Source organism: Sturnus vulgaris, chromosome 11 (genome assembly GCF_052056855.1).
Source record: "Sturnus vulgaris isolate bStuVul1 chromosome 11, bStuVul1.hap1, whole genome shotgun sequence".
NCBI lineage: Eukaryota > Metazoa > Chordata > Aves > Passeriformes > Sturnidae > Sturnus > Sturnus vulgaris.
Genome location: NC_142253.1, coordinates 11933441 through 11954053, shown reverse-complemented (window position 1 = coordinate 11954053; position 20613 = coordinate 11933441). Strand labels below are relative to the sequence as shown.

Below are 20613 nucleotides of genomic sequence, written 5' to 3'. Positions count from 1 at the left end.
TGTAGGAAAGACGTGGTGCCTGTGTGCTGGTCAAGGGTTTGGCACTGCTGGGGACACCAGTGCTGCTGTGCCCTTTCAACAAGGGCTACAAAGACTGGCCTGGTCTGCCTGAGCCCCAGTCTTTTGGGGTGTCCTTGCTACCCCATTTCACGTCTCCATTAGCCTGTTTCCCCAAAGAGGAGATTGGCTCCAGGGAAGCAGGGGCAGCATGGGCAGAAGTGCTGTTGGGTGTGAGGGGCAGTGTGGGGACCAGCACCCCCAGGCTGGTGCTCCCCAGGTGCCACCACAGCTCTGTTTTCTGGACAAGGGGCCTCCCCTTCCCTATAACAGGCTTTAAAGTATTACACGTTTCTTAACTTTTACCATTTCTACACAAATTGCTGCTCTGTCAACATCTGCTACAACAGGAGTAGGTCCAGGAAGGGCCAGCCCCAAAGATTCCATCACCATAAAAGCAGGTTCCTTTGGACAAATGAAATTACCTTTGGGCTCTTGGTGACCTCATCACAACCATCAGGCAGAATATTTTATCACAGGCTCCTGGACTTTCAAGTTAATAAGTAACAAAGTGCTTGAGCCATTTTGTATTGCTCAAGTTCATAGCTGGGCTGCAGACTATATTGGTCATTTGGGAAGTAAGTGGTTTCAGTGTCAATATAATGGCAATAGTTGTCCTGGTGTGACTCTCTGCGATTTCAGTGCAATGCAGGGTAAAAGTATTTGGTGGGCAAGATATGTGGAATGTTCTGAATCAAATCTTTGATACTCAATTTTTATTGATAATTCTGGAAGGTAAGTGTTCTACTTAATTAATTACTGTCAAGGCACAATTCCTTTGCGGGTCCAGGACTCTGATAGGGTTTTCTTTCTCAACTTAATATGTCAGTATTGTTCAGCTAGTGGTTTGAAGCGTGACAGCCTGTTCACTACCAGGCAGTCCAAGGAAAATGCCTCATGATGTTCTCAGTTTCTTGAAGGAGGCTGCTTAGCTGAGCTGTAGGAGAGCAGGAGGTAATCTGAAATACAAGCTTTGATGCATGACAACAAGATGAGGTTTTGAAGTTAATCCTCTATAAAGATATTGCAGCCACCAATAAGGTTTTGTGCCAATAAGTACACCCATACTGTTAGCAGTTAAAGATGTAATTAAAATGCATATAATATATGCATTAACTTTGAGTAGCTGTTATTAGGCAAGTAGTCACATTGCTTTATAACGTTTTATAAGGCAGGAGCATTGTTCCTGTGTTTGTCCCAGGCTGTGCAACAAAGCCCCTGAAGAATGCCAGGGTGGCTGCTCAAGGTGGTGCTCAGAGGAGTTATTTACCCCTGAGCTCACCCAGAGCTGCTGTTTGCAAACTGAGGTGAGCAGAGATCTTCTCCCTGTCCTGGGGGGGCGGTGAATTTTGGAAGCTCTGTGTTGTTAAAGTGGCACTGCTCAGGGCACAGCAAGGCGTTCCTCAGCAGCAGCTCCCATGGTGGGCTCTGGGCACAGCTCTCTCCCATGCCCACAGTGCCCTGGGCATTGCTCATGGATCGTGCCACAGGGAAATAGATGGGGACAAGTCACCCTGGCAAGATTATTCACCCAGCCAAGGCAGCATGCGGTCATTTGTGATTGCAAACAGCTTCATAATTTGCCCTGGGGATCCATCACCCAGCAGGAGAAAATAACATGGGAACCTTTCACCTAGTGGAGCAATGCTGCTTCTTGGCTTGACTAGGCAGAAGCCAGAGTTCTCCACAGCCATCCTGGACTGAGTCCAGCCAGAACTTCCACCTTCCTATGGAGAACAAGGCTGTTTACATGAAAGTCTCGTGTCCTGGTTTCTGGGGCCATGCGACAGCTAATTCCAAATATTTTTAATGTTTTTCTTATCGTGTGGTTGCTCTGATTTAGAGATACATTTTGTTTCTCACTGGATCATAAGTCATTGTTGTGGCCATTGTCTGTGCTGCTCACAGGATCAAATTTGTGCTCCAGTGCTGGTGGGAAGCTCAGCTCCTGACACTGGCATTAGGAACGAGTAATTTTGGGCTGAGGGTTGGCATAGCCAGTGTTGGGTTCTGAAATGCCAGCAGCCCCAGAAGGTGACACAGGGGTGATTCAGTCCTCACCAGCTGCCACAGCGGTGTGATGAGTTGTCTGTGGGCTGAGAAAAGAAACAAAACTCATGGGGCAGGTCAGTGCAGGCACTGGCTTTTAATTTGGGCTTGTCACATTGTGATCACCCCAAACACGGCCTTGCAGGGTCCTAAAGAGGTGCCCACTGAGGCTCTGGGACTTCCTCTGAAGCCTGAGGCTCATCTGCTCTCTGTGGGCACAGGGAGCCCAGCCGTGCCCTGCACTGTCCCCATTGTCCCCCCCTGTGCCATCTCCTCCTCTGTGCTGGGACACAGGAGCAGCCTCATCCCCTGCCTGGCCAAGTGATCAGGGCACTGCAGAGCCTCCCTCAGCAGGGCTGGACCTGTTGAAGCTGTGGCTGGATCACAGGAGCCCATCACCACCAAAAGAGGCTCTCAATGACTCTTCCTGTGGCTGCACACTGAGCTTGCAAGAGCTCAGCTCATGCCGTGTTTCCACACAAAACCACGGCAGGTCTCTGCTTCCGTTTCTCTATCTGAAGTGCCACCATTTGCTGTGTCTGTATGCAGGGGCATTCCCCCCTGGAATAGCCATGGGTTGGGTAATCCATCCCTTGGTGGGTCAGCACTGTCCTGCAGGTGTCCCTCGGGAGCCTGGGGCCCTGCATGACAAAGCTGAACAAACAACTCTGATTGCAAAAATGTTGGAAGGTTTGTGAAATACCTCCCATTCCACTTAGGTCACCTTAGTGGAAGCTCAGCTTTGTTTAGCCCAGCTTGACTGAGAAAGAAAACCCAAAACAGGCTGAGCCTCAACTTTACCACGCCACCTAAACCCTCTGATTTTTGGTTATAAATCTCTCCTGAAAGTTCATGTTATCAAAAGCTTAAGGTTATTGTAGTGAACTCTGACCTGAAAAGCACTTTACCCCAATTATCTCACCTTCCCCATCCTGTCAGACCAAAGGGACATCCTTTATCAGATCACAGGTGGGGTAAGGATTCGACCCAGTTTGCATTTATCCAGGAGCTGAACTAATTTCCAATTTAATTAAGTTTTCTCATAATTTTTAGGCGTATTTTAAAGGTACACAGCAGCCTGATACATGACCCAGGGAGAATGAAAGTAAATTTGCTTATAGGAAAAGGATTCAGTTGGCAATTTTAAGAAAATTCTGAGCAGGTTTTAAAATACAAGCTGAAATGCAGCTCCTGAGAGCAATGTCAACTCTTGGGAAGGTAAAAGGTTTGTAACTTAGTGACAACACTTAATTTTACATCTAAAATAGGATTTTTAAAAGTGGGATGCTCTGATTTTTAACCTCTGTGTCCTTTCCATGGGAACCTGCCTTATCACAGCCCTCTCCAGACCAGGAAACAGCTGTCCCCCAGCCCAAGCTTGCTCCCATGCAAGGGGGCTGTGAAGTTTCTCTGTGGGGGGGTAGCACCGCACTCTCCTTTGTAGTTCTGTGGCAATTGCATTGCATCCCCGTAACATCCCTGTTGTATCCACCCTTGCGTCTCATTGTTGTAATCCTGTCGCTGTCATATCACATTCCCTTTTTTATCCTGGTTGCATCCCCATGGCAATCCCATTGTGAGAGTTCTGTAGCCTCATTGCATCCTTCTTGGCTCCCTGCTGTGTGTTCCTTGCAATACCCTCTTTTATATCTCACGTGACGAGGCTGTTTGCAATCCTAACAAGTGACTGCACGCTGCCTTGGCGGGGTGAATCATCTTCCCAGGGTTGGGGTAAACCTAAAGCCCTAACCCTGGTGTAACTGCCCACCCCCTGCAGACCACTGGCACCCCTCCCTTCACCCCCACTAAAATCACATCGCATCCCCCGTTGCCACTCTATGTCCCCTCTTGTACTCGCGCATTGTCCCCCGTGCGTCCGTGTTGTGCCTTGTACACCGCTTGCACTTCCGCTGCAGCCCAGTTGCATCCCCTGCTTTAATCCCACTGAATTTCCACCACAGCTCCACTGAATCCCCCCGTTGCATCCCCCTTCCCACCCTTGTTGCAATCCCCATGGATTCCTTTTGGATTCCTTTTGCTTCTTCATTGCATCTCCCCTTGCATATCCACTGCCATCCCCCTACATCCCCCCATTGTAGCCTTTTTGCACTCCTTAAATCCCCCGTCTCTTAGGCAGGGCAGCCCTATCTCATCCCCGTTTATCTCGCACCCCGTTTAAGCCCCGCTGTGTCCCGCCTATCCCCCGCATCCCGCCCCGCGGAGCCGCATCCCCGCCTCTGCTGCGCCCCGCGGAGCCGCACGGCGCGGGGGGAGAGCGCAGCGGAGCCGCCGCGTTCCGCTCCCGGCGCTGCCAGCACGGCCCGGCACGGCCCGGATCGCATCGGCACGGTGAGAGGCGGGGGGGCGGGATGCGGGGCTGACGGTGACAATGACAGGACCGGGGGGAAGGGAGCGGAGCGGGGGCCGTCCTGGCGTCCGAGTCTCCCCGGTCCCAGCTGTGGTATCGCTGCGAGTGGGCAGAAGATCGCGAGCAAAGACGAAACCCGAGATAAACGTTAAAATATATATTCAAAGGTTTACTTAATTTGCCTTTAATTTCTCTCTCTCCCCCAACCATTAATCATTTGGTGGCGAGGGGGGTGGAATAAGAAGATTTTTAAGGTCCCTTCCAAACCAAACCGTTTTATGACCGTGAGGGATTCTATGGTCTCAGCTGCTGCTGTTCGGAGGATGCTGTCATTTTGCGGGAGGAGGATGCTTTGGGGAAGGGGGGGGTGTACTGTGTGCTGCGTGAAGGGGCCGGGATGTGGCCCCCGGATACCCCAACCTCATCCTTGCCCAACTCTTTCCTACCCCCTCCCCAGGAGACGGCCGAGCCCGAGCGCACTCGTGACATGCGATTGTGCCGTGCAGGCTCGGCTGCGTGCGTGTGCGGCAGGATGAGGATGGCGACGGGGGCCGGAAGGAGGATGGGCACGTTATGAATTTCTAAACCAGCACAGCCGTGCTTGGGTCATGCTTTTCATCCACCTTGTCCCCAGGCCGGCTGGCAGTGATGCTGATAGATGGTCCCTGCATATTTTCCCAGCCTGGGATACAGCAGCAGGGTCAGGGACCAGCCCAGACTCTCTGGCTCTTGTTGGAGCCGTGTTGCACTGATACAAAAGGCTCAGAGATGAATGTTTTGTGAAACGTTGCTGCAGAAATCATGATGACATTTCTGCCATCTATAAATAAATTAAGGTGAATGGGCACATATCCTACTCAGCTCACTGGAGGACAGATTAAGATTGAGAGCTGGCTGACTAACAGACAGATATCTTTCAAATATTAATAGATATTAAATTACAATTTCACTGTGATTAGCACCTAAAGGTTCCCATAGCCAAGTACACCACTGGGGAATCGTAACAGTGGTTATGTCACCGTTTATAGTCAATATTATTTTTCAGGCTGCAGATGATGCAAGGGTGAGGGAGTTTCCAGGGGAAAGGGCTCACTTGCATGCTTTGGGTTTTTCTTTTCACATGGTTAGTGATGTGAGTCAGGGCTTCTGAGGGCGCCACCTCAGTCACTGAGGTCCCTTATTTCTCAAAGCCCCCTATTTCTGCAGTGGAATCTTAAAATCGGTTGATGTTTCTTCTTTAACAGATCTTAAAAAACATAACATATGCCTAAATGTGCTGCTTAGCTCTCAGCTATTCAGTGATCAGTGAGGCATGGGCTGTGCTGGGTGCAGGTGGGCTGAGCAAAACCCTGGGTGCAATAGCAGTTGTGCAGCGCAGCCCTGATGAGCACAGCCCGACAGCCTTTGTGCCTGAAAGTTGGCAGTGCTGGCATACATGTGATTCCTGTTCTGAGAAATCCCTGCCTGGCCTTCCTCAGGGCTGCCCAGTGCATCAGCTGACACTTTCCTCTTCCAGCCCAAGGCCTTTTTGCCTTGGGGTGGGTTTTGTGCTGCTGCTGTCTCTCTTGTGGAGCTTGGAAAAAAATTCAAGATACACCAGAGCTGCATTCCTGTGTCTTCCCCAGCCTCCCTGGAGTCACACACTGAGCTTGAAAGAGGAAATATGCCTTTGTGTCATGGCCTTGGGAGTGCCCCAACATGCCGTCCTCTGTAATGACCCAGAGACCCCTTTGACCTGTTGGCCTCTCTCTTTGCAATGTTGAGACACTCACTTGAATCTGACACAGGGGAGGAAGTAGCAAACAAATGGAGATGTGGAGTCTCCCCTTACCATCTGTCCTGGGACCATCCCATTACTTGGGGTGCCTTATTTTGGAGATCCTCCCAGGTGGGATGCAGGCTGTGGTGGTTAGTGCTTGCTGCCAGTATGGGAACCATACTGGGAACGAGTGCTCCTGGTTTGGCATCCCATGCCCTGCCATGTGTGCAGTGTGCTCGGCGTTATCATCACCATAATCACACATCATTTATCAGAGTTGCCTAATTGATGTTTGCAAGTTAATTTATGAAGTGTATGGGGATCCTTTTGAGAAGCAGTAGCAACACTTGGGACCACTTGCTGTGACTCTTGGTCAGAGGGCACCTCAGAATGATGGATGAAATGTGGAGTGAAGAACTGTGGCTGTTACCAGAAGACTTGTTTTATTTTTAAACCCACAGCAGTTCAAAAAGCTACTCTCCAGCTGGTAGCAAAGGACTATGCCAGGGCCTGGGGTGATGGTGCCAGGTCTCAGTGCAGCGGGGAAGGTCATGATTCCCTGATGGGCAAAGCACCAAAGTGGCATTGCCACTGTGGGTGTTCCCACGAGGCTTTGGGGAGCCAGTGTCCCTGCAGCACTGATGAGTGCAGGGTGGCTCCATTGGGCAGGGGCTGCTGGGGACTGTGGTGATGGTGGCTGTCCCTGACTGCACAGCTGAGCCTGCTGACATTTTCCTCCACCGGAGGAAATCAGTGACGGTGCTGTGCCCACGCAGAAGGAGGTTGGAAGCTCCACGGGGCTCCCCGAGCATCCTCCCCCCCCAGGCACCCGTGGCCAGCGGGGCCCTGAGCGGGGCTTGCCCGGTGAGTGTGGCCGGCCCTGGGGCTCACGTGGGGAGCGGTGGTGGCTGCCATGGCCCTGCCAAAATGCTGCGGTGTGATGGGGACAGCAGCCTCCGACTGCCCTCGGACCTGCAGCCGGGGCAAGAGCAGCTCCCAGGGGTTTTCTGGCTTGAAGCAGCCCCCAGAACTCACTCCCGCGTGGCTCCGGGATCATCCCCGTTGACTTTCACAGCCAAAATCTGCCAGCGAGTTCAGGCCAGCGTTTTGCTGCCACCCCAGCAATTTCCTGCGGCTGCGCTCCGCTTCAGCCTGTCTCACACAGGGAAGGCTCCGGAGGTGGGGGGGGCACGGAGAGCGCTTGGAAAAGAACCTTTAAGACAAAGAGGAAGGGGATGACAAGCAGCTTAGCTGGCTTTGTTCTAATAGCAGTAATCACCTGAAGGGCGAGCATGAGCCCGCGGCGCTGGGTGCGCTCAGCCCTGCCCGGTGCTGCTGGGCTCGGCTCTCCCCGCCGCTCCCGCTCCTCCCGATGGCCGCTTGCACTTTGCTCCAGCTTGGAACAAGTGCACTCAGCGGGCTTTATTGTACAAAATATCATATTTACATAAACAGGGGAGAGGTCGGTCCGAAGGTGAATATGAGACGTCTTGAAGGGAAGCTGATGGTTTAAATACCCCCAACTCACCGGGCCGCCGAGCAGGGTGACGGCAGGACTGCGATTTTGACCTTGTTTTTTCTTCCTCTTCTGACTGTTTTCAGACACTGCCGCTGCCCACAGCTAAGGGGAGGAGGGGAACTCTGCAAGGTAAGCCGGGCTTTTTAAAGGCTTTCTTCTGGTTTAGCTTTCTAAAAGTAGTGTGGAGGTGGAGGCAGAGGTGGTGACCAGGAAGCACAGGGGCTTCCACCATCCCGCTTTTTGCTTCCCGCGGCCTTCTCTCGTTACGGGTCGCTAATGGGAACAATGGCGATTTGCCATGCTTAATTTCTGCCCTGTTTAAGTGACATAGCAAAAGGCAGAGAGCGCTCTGGGGCGCGCTCCCTCGCAGCCCTGCTCGTGTGAATAAGTTTTATCTGTTGCATAAAGTGTTTATCTATGAACAAGCTATGTTGAGATCAAGGATCTTTCTACACAATGTTAATTAAATGAATAACGACGTGTTGAGGTTTGAAGACGGAAATGAGGTTTAGCTTTGTTAAGGAGGTGCCTGGTGGAAATATTTACATTATTCCTCAAATTTCAGTTATTCCTATTTCCCCTGGGGGAAGATGGCAAATCTGGCTGATGCTTCAGAGGTTCTGTAAACCTTTTCTTTGGGTTGCATGTAACGTGGGGGTCCAACGTGATCCAGTGTGACGGCGTCTGGGGGCGGGAGGCTGTGACTGTGGTGATTGCGTTCCTGTTTCATGGCATCACATACCACACACACACCACTGGCAGTCTTGCAGGAAGCTGGAAACAATCTGACTGTCCTGACACGGAGAAATGTGGAGGTTGTGATGGGGGGTGAGTGGCTGGTGGGAGAGCAGGCACTGAGGATATTTTGCTTTACGAATGTGGGACAAACGTGCCGGTGCTGAGGAAAGAGGGAGCCATGAGTTGGTTAGCAGAGGGAATTAGAGATGTGTGTGTGGCAGCATTTAATCTCTTAATGAGAAAAATATATCCCAGCTTCCTGTGGTAGGGAGAGTTCAGCAACAAGCATGACATTGTGCAAGAGCTTGCCCTTGCTCCCAGTGCCCTCCACCTGCAGTCCCTGAGACTTGTCTGAAGGATGCTTCAGAGCAGGGACGAGGACCTGTTATCCACAGCAAAACGTGAGGCAGAAGTGAGGATGTGGGGGTGGGGATAAATTAGCTTCTGATAAGGGCTGGACACCAAAGAGTGCCCTGCCAAGTTGTTTCCTTCTGTTCCCGAGGCCATTAATAGGCTCTGCTTCCTTGATTAGCTGGTGCCTGTGCAGAGCAGTAATGAGAGCTGGGCTCAACCCATCCGTTCTAGGTCAGTGGTAGTGTGCTGGGGATTTGGGATCAGGCAGGGGGAGAGAAGGGAGACAGAGCTGGATGCCTGCCTCCAAAAAGAAGCATGGAGCCTGCCTGAAGCTGGCCCTGCCTGCATCCCTTAGGGGAAAGGCTGACTGCACTCCTGGTGGGGGGAAAGGCTGCCTGTACCCCTCGGGGGGCTGTGTCCTGTGTCTGCAAAGTGTCTCAAGGGCCATGTCACCTCAGACATGTTCTGTGCCTCTCAGGGGGCTCATTGCCTGTTTGAGGTGTGCTCTCCTGAGAGGACAACACTGCAGTAATTAGATCCATTAAGGAGCCAGAAAAAATAGGTGGCTTTTAAAACTGAAGGAGACTTTGCTGTGCTCCTGAGTGATATCTGCCTCTTGCAGAGCTGCTTTCCTCCTCATCTGATAGCAGAGTTCTCGTTTAGCAATGATTTGTCGTAATTTCTGGTGGTTAACCTCAGAACTTTCCTTAAATGCAGGCAGGTGAGGCTGAGCAGTGAAGAGCAATATGGACCTGGATATGCTGAACATGTTTGTCATCGCTGGTGGCACCCTGGCCATCCCCATCCTGGCCTTTGTGGCCTCATTCCTCCTCTGGCCCTCGGCGCTCATCCGCATCTACTACTGGTGAGTGCATGAGCCCCTCTTCTGTCAGTGTGGTGAGGATGGATCCCGTACCCCCCCCACACACACAAGGTCACAGTGGTGTGAACAGGGCTGGGTGTTCCTGCCCCTCACTGCAATAACAGCAGGGGACTTGAGGTCCTCCAGGGCCATGCCAGCTGTGTGCAGCTGTAAACATGTCTGGGAGAAGAAAATGGCATTTTCCTATAGCATTTTTGCTGCTGAGGCCTATGTGTGTCTTGCTGTCCCAGGGATTTGACTGTGCCAAGGGACAGGCTGCCATTGCAGTGCCAGCTTGCAAGATCTCTCCAAACCTCTTTGGGTTGTTTTCCCCAAGGACCAGACTGAGACTGAGGAAAGCACTGCCAGTGCAGCCTGGGCTGGCAGCTGTGGCAGTCTGGTGGTCTCCCACCTCATCACTGTGGCTGTGGTGTGGTGTGAGTGTCTCTGGGCTCACATGCTCCATCCCAGCTGACAGCCTGCTCAGCAGGCAGGAACTTTTCCCTCATTAGTAGTTATGGATGAGGCTTTTCTCATCTTCACTTTTCCTTCTGGAGTGGAGCATCAGAGAAGATGGAGGGATGTTCTTCCTTATCCCCTTGAATCTTGTCCTTTCTGATACCAGGAGGCAAGCACTAAATCCTTCAGTCCTCCTTTGCCCCTGGAAATCAGTGATAAGCCCACTGGCAGCTTTTGTCTCTGGGTTTGTTGCAGGGAAAAGCTGGAATAACTCCCTTCAGAAGTCGGGGCAGAGCCTCATCCCCCAGTGTGGAGCAGGCAGCAGCAGACAGATAGCCCAGGCAGAGCAGGCAGTGTGTCACACTACCCACGTGCTTCTAGTAGATGGTGGCTCCTGCAGTTCAGCTCAGGGGTGTTTCCAAATCCAGGTGACCTCCTGTGATAGGAAGCTGTTTGTCCAGCACAGCACTCAGGTGCAACAATGGGATGAAGCCTGTTTGTAAAGGCATTTTATTCACAGCCTTTTATTCACAGCATCTGAGAGAGGAGGGAGCACGGGATGAAAACCCCAGTGATGGGATCATCAGTCTGCAAAGGGGAGCAGGCAGTGTCACAGCCTTCTGCTGCCCCATGGATGTCTGGGTGGTTCTGGGTTTGGCAGTCAAAGTGGCTTGTTTCTCTGGATGTATGAGCGGCTGGTGGAAATCAGGGAGGACCCTGATGGACTGAGGTGCTGAGAAGGATCCCTGGAAAGCACTGTTGAGTGAGTGTGGGCAGGGTGAAGCCTTCAGCAGCCACAGGCAGGGGTGGCAGGACAGGGCAAAGGAGGTGCAAGATCTGATGCTGGGAGCTTGGAGGAGCCAGGTGGAGTGGAAGGCAGAGAATGCCCTGTTGCTTGTGTTCTTTTGGGGCTGCAGATAAGGAGCTGAGTGAAAATGCATTCTGGGCAGGTTGGTCTGTGTGTGGGCAGAGGTCAGAAGGATTGTCTTCTTTTGAAGGGTGTGGTCCCCCCATCTCTCTCCCTTCCAGCATTTCTGGCAGTATGGGCTTCTTGCAGGAGTAATTGCAATGCACTGTGTGTCATGGGCACCTCTTTTCTTAGTGACAGTGGACAGGAAGTGTGAGTTTGCCCTTACTCTTCCTTTCCTATTGGCTTCTTTCCAAGTTGGATTTTTCTGGGAGGTGAAATTACTGTGTTTCCCCATCAGCAGAGGCAGGAGAGGTGCAAGGCAGCATGCCATGCAGCCCTCCTCTTTCAGCCCTTCTTCCATAATTCCCTGGCCCCTCCTTCTCCTCAGTGCCACTCTGTGTGTCCTCAGCTGGTGCAGTCAAGGGTCATGCTGGGCCCCCCTCACCCATGGCCCTGCTGCTTTCCCTGCCACTAATGCGCCTTCCTGCCTGGCAGGATATCCAGGACTGCCCCACTGACCCCAGCCCTGGAACTGCTCTGCCTGTGCTGCCACAGGGGTTAATCAGTTTAGCTGCTGCCACTAAGTGAGTTAACACCTTGTGAGGGATCAGTTCAGCTTTGCACAGATTATTTTGCCTTCTACTGAATTGATCCATTAGGATCAGTTGCTAAAAATGTTATCATCTTGCCCATCAGTAGTTCACAGCAGTGCCTTTGAGGCAAGGAACTCTTAAGACACTTATTAGGGAGAAATTCACCTCTCCTTGTAGGACCAGCACAGAGCTGAGATGCTGCTTAAGTCCCACTAACTCCCTCGAAAAAGGGATTATGCTAAAAGAGGATTTCACTATGCATAAGCTTTGAGTAGGCAGAGAGGTAGGACAGTTCAGAAGGGTTGGTGACCTTGCTCTTGTGTCTTAAATAAACTCTGGTACGGCATATAAAAGTACTTGTCAGTGTCTTGGCCACCAGCAGTAGCCCGGTAGTTGTCCTGACAAGGGTTATATCTGAGCACAGGGGAAATGCAGACAAAGCAAGCCCATTCTCGGCCTTGGGCTGCACGTACACATCATGTGTCCAAAGTGTCACTGATAATCTCTGTCCAGGTCCTTCTGGCCAGCAGTTTTGCTGCATCCTCTGAGCAGGCTACAAGCATATGCTAGCAGGAGCCGTCTGCCTCTGCTTTCAGAGGAACAGCCTTGGAGTTAGCCTTCGATCTATCTTCTGGGGTGCTAAACTCAGTGTAAGGATGGTCCACGCCAGTCCTTTGTGTGTGTATAAATACATTTTCAAAGGCTGTCTAGCTGGTTCATGGGAATTGGGTTTCTGTGGTGCTCTAGGGTGACATATTTGTTTTTGGCTGGGAACTGATGTGCTTGTCTGTGGGGTGAGGTACTCCCATTGATGCAGGACTGTGTCCAGATAACCCTGTGACAGATCCACCTTATCCACCTGGGAGAACTGTCTCCCTTGGCCTGCCCATCCTGTCTGCTGCCTTGCCACGTGTGCTGCCCCTCTGTCTTGAGTCTGTGTCCTCATACCAGCCTTTGGGTATTTTCTCTTTTACCATTGTTATTTTGGCCCGTTTCTACTGCTAAATGAGTTATTTAGGATTTTTTTTAAAGTTCTTATCAGACAGAGTGTCTCCACAAACCATCTGCAGTGCAGCCAGCAGCTAGCACTACACCTGTCCAGGGACCAACTGCACAGAGTTAGTTCCAATAGCCCCATTATGGCACCAGTGAGAGCCCAACCTAATTTACCTGAGTAAGCCAATGAATATGTGGCTGCCTTCAGACTTGTCACCTGGCTTATATCATGGCTGGGCCCTGTTCTTGTCTTTCTCACTGGTGTTTTCTCCTTGTTTCCAGGTACTGGCGCCGAGCCTTGGGCATGCAGGTCAGATATGCAAACTACGATGACTATCAGTTTTGTTACTCCTATAGAGGAAGACCTGGGTACCGACCGTCCATCCTGATGCTACATGGGTTCTCAGCCCACAAAGACATGTGGCTGTCCATAGTCAAGGTGGGATTCCATTTCTATCATGTTACTCCTTACTGAGAATTGATGGTCCTGGGCTTGGGGGCAGTTGAGGGGCCCAATGCTGGCATGCATGGGATGGGATGACTGCTGAACATGCTGGGAACACTCTGCTTAGTTCCATGCCCATTGCTTGTTGCATCCCTTCACCCCTATAACATGCAGAGCTGCAGGGGAAGTGCAGTACACACCTGTTGTCTCCATGGGGAGCAAGTCTTGGCCATGCAATCTCATCATGTCATCCTTGGTACATCAGCTGACTTATTCTGGTGTACGAGCAACCAGAGCTGCCAGGAGGAGAGTGACCCCCCCCCTGCTCCCACACGGGCTCCCCACTTGCTATCCCTGGGCTTTGCAGCAGTTTCCCTGCACTGTAACCACCCCTGGTTTGTTTCTTCAGTTCCTGCCAAAGAACCTGCACTTGATATGTGTGGACATGCCTGGGCACGAGGGCACAACCCGCTCGGACTTGGATGATTACTCCATTAGTGGGCAAGCTAAGAGAATACACCAGGTAAAGCTCCACCATCACATCACCTCTGCAGAGGGATGTGGGGCTGTGAGGGATGTGGGCATGCAAGAGACATGGGGACGTGAGGGATGCCAAGCCCTGTGAGTCTGCCTTGTGTGGCTCCCTCCCTCCCTGCCCAGGCAGCCAGAGCCAGCAGCCTGAACTTCTCTAATGACCTGACCCCATGCTGTTGTTTCCTCTCTCCTAACAACGCTCCTTCTGCTCCCTGCCAGTTCGTGGAGTGCATCAAGCTGAACAAAAAGCCTTTTCATCTGGTTGGCACTTCCATGGGGGGAAATGTTGCTGGCGTCTACGCTGCTCAGTACCCAGAAGATATTTGCAGCCTGACCCTCATCTGTCCTGCAGGTGGGCAAGGCAGGGGAGGTGAGACAGAGAGAGGGCAAGCAGAAGCCAGTGCAAAAGCCCAGGGCAGTGCTGGAGGCAGCGTATATGTGTGGTGCAAAGCATTTAGAAATAATTTGTATTTACACTCTGGAAATCTCTGGCAAAGCACAAGAGAAAATCACAGCTTTGTGCTGACTGCTCTTCTCCAGGGGTTTGGCGTTTGCCCCACTGTGCTTTGGTTAGAGTCAGGACTAGGACAAACAGGACAATGTGTGCTCTGGAGGAAAATGCCTTTTCCCTTGGGATGGCAGGCATTTTACACGGCATGTCTGCAGCTTCTCAGTTCAGGAGAGGGAATCAAGACTGCAATAGGAATGGCCTCCTCATTCTGGCCTCCTGAAAGCCCTGGTGTGCTGAAGGCCTGGGGCTCTGAGAGCTGGAGAGCTCTGACCTCCCACCTTTGGGTGCCTTGAGTGGAAAGAGCACTTCAGGGCTGGGCACAGGTCAGGAGGGTGTCCCCTCCATCCCCAGCATCCCCTGCACAAGGGGCTCAGGTAAGCCTGGCTTTGATATGCTGCAGGAGGCAGAGCGGGCAGGGAGCTTCTCTGCCAGGGAGGCTTTGCTGCATCCCAGTTGTCATAGCAGCTCCTTTCCCCTCCCACACAAGGAAAGCAGCTTCCAAATAAGCACTAAGGAATGGAACAAAGCAAATGTTACCTAGCTACCAGGCTCTGGGGGCGTCGGGTTCCCACTCCCTTCTGGGAGAGGTGCTGACTGCCTCTCTGGCTGTTTCTGCATGTGAAACCTCTGTGTGGGGGCTGCAGAAAGGTTTAAGATTAAATTGCTGGGGAATTTTTCCTAAGTGGTGCATGCAGATGGAGCTGCTGAAATTTTCTGTCCAATCCTGTGCAGTGGCAGCCTGGGCACTTGTGTTGGCATCTGATGACCACGTAAAAACAAGCACTATAACTTTGCAAAGTGGTCATGCATGTCTACACCTTGTGCCGTGCCAGCCTATGGAGTTGATGGTGCCAAGCCCTGGAACAGGAGGGAGGCTGGGTGTCTCTGAGTGCATATTGAAGTGTCTGCATGTACAGATGTTTTCTTCCCCTTTTTATAATTTTTTTTAAAAGAGCAAGCAAGCAGGAAGCCAGAGGCAGGGATGAGGGAGGTCAGTACAAGGATTTTTTTTTTTGTTTGGGCTGTTTGAGGGGATCTCATCTGGGTTTCAGTTTGTTCACCCCTTCTCATTTCACCCAGGCCTGCCAAGTACCACTGACAGCAAGTTCATTAAGCAGCTCCGGGAGCTGCAAGAGTCCAAACGCATTGACAGGATCCCTTTAATCCCCTCCACACCCGAGGAGATGGCAGACATGCTGAAGCTTTGCTCCTACGTTCGCTTCAAGGTGCCTCAGCAGGTGAGAAGCTGACACTGCTTGTGGTGGCTGGGAAAGGGGGGCTTGGAGGTGGAGGGCAGGTTTGCTTCTCCCTGAGCCTCCGTGGTGGCAATGGGGCAATGCTAGGAGAAGAATTAGAGCTGCCAACCCTGCCATCACTCAGGTGAGACACACCCAGCCCCACTCCCAGCATTTTTCCAGCACTTTCCCGTCAAATCCTCTTTTCCAAGCTCTCTCTGGCAGTCCCTGCTGAAATTCCTCCTCCCATGAAGTTTTTGGCAGCAGGCTAGGATGTAAAAGGTTTTTTTAGTAAATATGGCTGACAGGAAGCATTAAATAGCTAAAGCAGCTGTTGTCTGATGTGGAGGAGGATTGTTTGCTGCTTTTTAAGTAGAAGTGATGGAAATGTTAATTGCGTCATTGTCAGGCAAAAGGACCTTGGTGAGGGGCTGGCTACTAAACTAGTTTTCCTTAGGAAGTCTGGAGTGAGTAGATTGGAGAATAAGAAAAAATGTAAGGTAATGCCAAAACCTTTTGTGTTTTTGGCAAAAGAATACAAGAAGGAAGAAAAGTGAAGTCATGGCTGGGGTGGCTGCTGGCCAGGGGCAGAAATCGGGTCTGCATCACAAAAGACAATGTTATTAGTTGCTGAAATACATGTTGCTTAAGCGTGGTTTCAACAGCCCCACATGCTTAGGAAGAAGCTCATGCTGGGGCCAGACTCGCTCGGGAGACAAGGGCTGTTCTTGATGGCTCTTGGGCATGCTCAGCCCTGTGCAGGGCATGGGTCCTGTCCAGCAGCTCTGCTCTGCTCTCCCTGCAGATCCTCCAGGGCCTCGTTGACGTTCGCATCCCACACAATGAATTTTACCGAAAACGTAAGTGCACGGTGCAGCCTCCTCACTGGCTTTCCAGCAGGATCCCCGGGGCGTGGGGACAAGGTGTTCCCAGCTCTTGTGTCCCCAGCACATAGGTGGACCCCAGCATCCCCGTGCTGTCTTGCTGAGGGTGGGAGGGAGCAATGTCATTAACAGATCTGGGGACACACCTTGGTCACTGGTAGCAATGCACTGCCACCCCCACTGGTGACAGGGTTGCTGCTGCACCCTCACCCTTCCATCTGAGTTAACAAGTGCCTATGAGGAGATGGTTTGGCTGAGGGCCCCTCTGAGGGCTTGGTGGCAGAGTAAGGACAGCCCATCATCTCTGCATGGGTTTCCCAGTGGGGGGACACTAGCAGGACTAGCCCACAGGGCCCCGTTTGAGAACGGGAGGCAAAACATCTCCCTTAAGACTGACTTTCCTCTTGCCCCACTAGTGTTTTTAGAAATCGTGGATGAAAAGTCCAGGCACTCTCTCCATGAGAACATGAGCAAGATCAAAGCACCGACACAGGTCATCTGGGGAAAGCAGGACCAGGTAGGCAGCCCCCTGCACATCCCTCACACACCTGTCTGTATCTCTGCCTGTGCCCACCCACGGGGCACAGTGGGGGCTGTGCTGCTGAGCTGTGCACTGCCCTGCAGGGAGCTGGGTCTGAGTCCCCAGTGGGTTAGACACAGCATCAGCAGGGTGATGGGCAGAAAGCTGACAGCCAGCTTTCCAGAGGGAGGAGAGGGCAGTGCCAGGGCTGGGAAGTGCTAGGGGGCAGGTGGGGAGAGGGTGCCAGCACCGAAGTAGGCAAGGGCTGGGAAGAAGAATAAAATATCAGCAAAGAGGGTTGTCCTGGCAACTGGGAAAAGACAGGCTGGTTGTGGGCAGGCTTTGAGGCAAAATCTTAGGGTTTGTTTCAAAGGCAGGAGTGGGAGGGAAGATGTGGGAGGAAGCAAGCTGCAGGCATGCAGAGGGCTCTATAAATGCAAAGATGCAAGTGTTTGCTTGCAATGATGCCTTTGCATTGAGACAGCAAGCCAAAGCATACAAGACAGCTCCCGTCTGCATGCTGAGACTGGCACCGTGCAGCCTCCCTGCCCTGTGCCCAGGCAGGGTGCTGGCATCACAAGGGCTGTGTCTGTATCCCTGCTGCACATCTTGGTTGGACCCCAGCAGGGTTTTTGCAGTGTCCAGCAAACCCCATCCCTGACTGGTTTCTTCCCTGCTGTCCAGGTCTTGGATGTGTCTGGTGCCAGTGTTTTAGCAGGCGCTATTCCAGACTGCCATGTGTACATCCTGGAGAACTGTGGGCACTCAGTGGTGGTGGAGCGGCCCCGCAAGACAGCCAACCTCATCCTGGAGTTCCTGGCGCTGCTGCACAGCATAGACAGCAACAAGAAGCAGGCATGAGCATGGCAGGCAGCCAAGTGCCCGTGCCAGGTTAAATTGTAAAGTACTGCAGCTTTGATACGTTCTCAGGGATCTCGTACGAATTGGGGTCAATGTGCCAAAGTCCCTGAGGAAGGCAGAATCACTGATACCTAAACCTATAGCACCACTGGCACAGCAACCTGGGGTCACTGAGCAACCTCCATAGATGCAAGAACAGAAGCAGAGTTATGTCCCTTTTCTACTTAGAGGTAAGGTAGAAATGAGCTGAAACCACCCAGTGCTCATCACACAGCCACCCATCTTACCTGGGTTACCAGCACGTAGTTGTTCATGATATTTACATAAACTATTTATGAAATGTAGGAAGATATCTGAAATCCTGGACTGAGATTGAGACTTAAAATATTTTTACTACTTTGAGTCCATCGTGTTGCATGCTGCTGTGCTGTAAGAGAACCCCCAAGTGCTCCAGGCGTCTGCTTGAGTGCTCTTTGTGTAGCTCCTTATCTCATGATTTATGCAGAAAACAACAGAAAACTTCATGTGTGGAAGTCCAATGACTGTATGTGCAAAAATGTTTACACTCTGAGTGGGTTTTTCTAAATCTCTGAATAGCTCCTGTGTATTTGTAATGCCTTAACATTGCCCAGGGTGTGGTGTCTGTGCAGAACCTTGCCCAGGGTTGGTTCTACCTGAGGGTGAACACAGCCAGTGACAATGGGGTGCAGGCAGTAGCTTTGCCACCGCTGTGGACCTGGGGCAATGGGAACTGCCCAGGGTGATTTGGCCCCTGAGCCCAAGTCAGCAATAAGCCCATGGCCAGGGTGTGATTCAGCCACCTTGGGTGAACTCTTGTCTCAGCTCCTCTATCACATCGTGCTGCTGAACACCTGGATGTAAATAATGATTTTCTTAATGAATTCTGTGAATTCTGCAAAAGCCAATGCCACCGGGACAGGCGTGAGGGGTGGGAGGGGGCTGTGTGTGTGACCAGCACAGGGAATGGTGAGGAGGGGTCAGCTCACCCACGAGGAGCTGGGCCCTGGTGGGGAAAGGTACAATGTACTTCTGCATCCTCTCCATGATTACAGCTCTTGACCAGGGGAAGCTATAGGTAGAAACAGGTGGTACAGGCAAGCTGCACTTTACAGCCTGCAAGGTGACGGTCAGGGATGGATCCTGCACCTCTCCAGGTGTGGTCCCTCACTGCCTGTCCCAGGGACAGAGCGCTGGTCCCGGTCTCAGGCAGGACCAGTGGTGCTGGAGGGCAAGGCAGCGTGTGATGCCTCAAAGGCAAAGCAGCAGGTGGCTGTCACCCCTCAGCCACCCCCAGCCCTCCTCAGGGGGTGACAGTGGGTGCTGTTAGAGTGTCCCCCTCCATCCCCAACTGGGAACACAGGCTTGTGGTGCTGACAGCTTCCTGAGCTACCCAGATCTGTAAATACATCTGAAACTCCCTGTCAGCTTCTTGGCTCTTTTTAAGAGAAGAAACAGTGTTCTTTTAGAAAAATAGAGATTTGCTGTTAATTGCTTGGTTATTGTTTCTACTACAGGAGTTGGTTTAAAAACCAAAATTGCTGATAGCTTCATGTGGTAAAAGCCAGAAAAACTTGTTTGGTATCTATATGGTTTCTCCTGCCACAGATTGCTGTATGCAAAGGATTTATATGGCTATTAAAATCTAGTGATTTAAAGAGTCCATGGTGCAGTGACTGTTTTTTTCCTTTGAAGAAGGTGGCTGTGGTGTGGGTTGATACAGGGGTCTTGCTCTGCTGCTTCTTTCCTCCCCACATTTCTGGGAGATGCAGGTTTTGGTTCAAGGAATATTTTGTAATGGAAAGAGAGACCTTGAAGACCTGGAAGGCTCAAGTCTTATTTCTTCAATGACAATACGCATTTTCATTTTTTTCATTTTATTAGGAGGAGGTGGCACCAAACACTCAAGAAGGAAAATAAAACCTCAAGGGGCAAGGGAATTAGGTTTTAAGCAATAAGATTCCTCTTAAAACCCTTGCAAGCATGTTAAATACCAATTTAATCTATTATTGCAAATCTTACTAAATTCATACACTGTGCAAAGAGTAGCATTACATCAATTTACAGGCAAAAGTATTTGCATTTCTCCTTTCCCCAGAAGGCTCTTGAGGTTCAGCAGCTGCATTATTTGCCAGAGGATCTGCAGGGAGTGCTGAGGAGTATCTTCCTGGCTTCTGATCCCCCTGCCCATGCCCTGCCACTGCTGCAGTGATGCATCATCAAGGTGACCCTATTACTGATCACAGCCCAGAGGTGTAAGGGGGCTTCTCCCCCACAGGTAGGGGCTGAGGTTGGGTTGGTTCAGGGCATCTGCATCACATGTTGCAGCCTCTTGTAGTTCAGCAATAAAACCCCTCAGGTCCGTATTGGAGGGGGCCCAGACTGGCCCCACAGCAGCTGAGGGATGTAAGCTGCCTGCACCTGCAAACACACCTGGCTGCTGCTCCCATTAACCCTCATTTCCTGTTGGGAGCCAGAAAAGCCCCACACCAAAGAAAGCTCACTCTCTTGGTTTTGGCTGCTGTTCTCTTGGCACTGAGCCCCCAGTGAGCCCTGATCACCATCCAGGTAGGCTCATCCACTCTAGGCTGGTTATGGGAAAAGGCAGAGGCTTCAGCTCCTCCTGGTGGTTTTTTGTGTCTTGAGGGCAGAACTGATGGAATGATGAAGAAACTCTTGGATCCTAGTAGTAGCAAGCCCAGGAAACCTGCACATAGCCTGAGCAGCCTGGCATGTCAGGAGGGAGGGGGTGTAGCTTTGATTTGTTGTCCCATGTGTAAATATTGCTTTCCTTGTGCCCATGTGGCTAAACCGGTCTGTACTGGGGCTGGACTGGGTCATGAGGCTCATGGAGGTAAAGGTTCAGCAAAAGCTAAGTGAGGAGTAGGCCCTTGGTTGTTGTGGGTCTTGATAAAGCTGTTGTACTGTATCCTGAAAAGAG

At 51.5% G+C, this 20613-nt stretch overlaps 1 protein-coding gene across 4 annotated transcripts; it reads left to right on the top strand.

The window, feature by feature from the left end:
• The first annotated feature begins 610 nt into the window (after window positions 1-610).
• ABHD6 (abhydrolase domain containing 6, acylglycerol lipase) lies at window positions 611-19332 on the top strand. 4 transcript variants are annotated; one of them, XM_088171462.1, is made up of 10 exons: window positions 611-792; window positions 7836-7881; window positions 9562-9709; window positions 12947-13103; window positions 13519-13632; window positions 13863-13995; window positions 15235-15392; window positions 16195-16249; window positions 16690-16790; window positions 17478-19332. In XM_088171462.1, the coding sequence occupies exons 3-10, from the start codon at window positions 9591-9593 to the stop codon at window positions 17652-17654; spliced, it is 1014 nt and encodes a 337-aa protein (XP_088027588.1). In that variant the 5' UTR covers window positions 611-792; window positions 7836-7881; window positions 9562-9590; the 3' UTR covers window positions 17655-19332. The 4 variants fall into 4 exon arrangements, with proteins under 4 accessions (XP_088027588.1, XP_014745988.1, XP_088027587.1 ...); XM_014890502.2 differs by lacking the exon at window positions 611-792 and adding an exon at window positions 4317-4455; XM_088171461.1 differs by lacking the exon at window positions 611-792 and adding an exon at window positions 7441-7707.
• Window positions 19333-20613: the final 1281 nt, after the last annotated feature.

Bases quoted from the DNA above. Each gene is read 5' to 3' on its own strand.
- ABHD6 (XM_088171462.1), top strand. From the start codon at position 9,591: ATGGACCTGGATATGCTGAACATGTTTGTCATCGCTGGTGGCACCCTG. The intron at 9,710-12,946 runs GTGAGTGCATGA...CCTTGTTTCCAG, and splicing joins CTCATCCGCATCTACTACTG to GTACTGGCGCCGAGCCTTGG. The intron at 13,104-13,518 runs GTGGGATTCCAT...TTGTTTCTTCAG, and splicing joins TGTGGCTGTCCATAGTCAAG to TTCCTGCCAAAGAACCTGCA.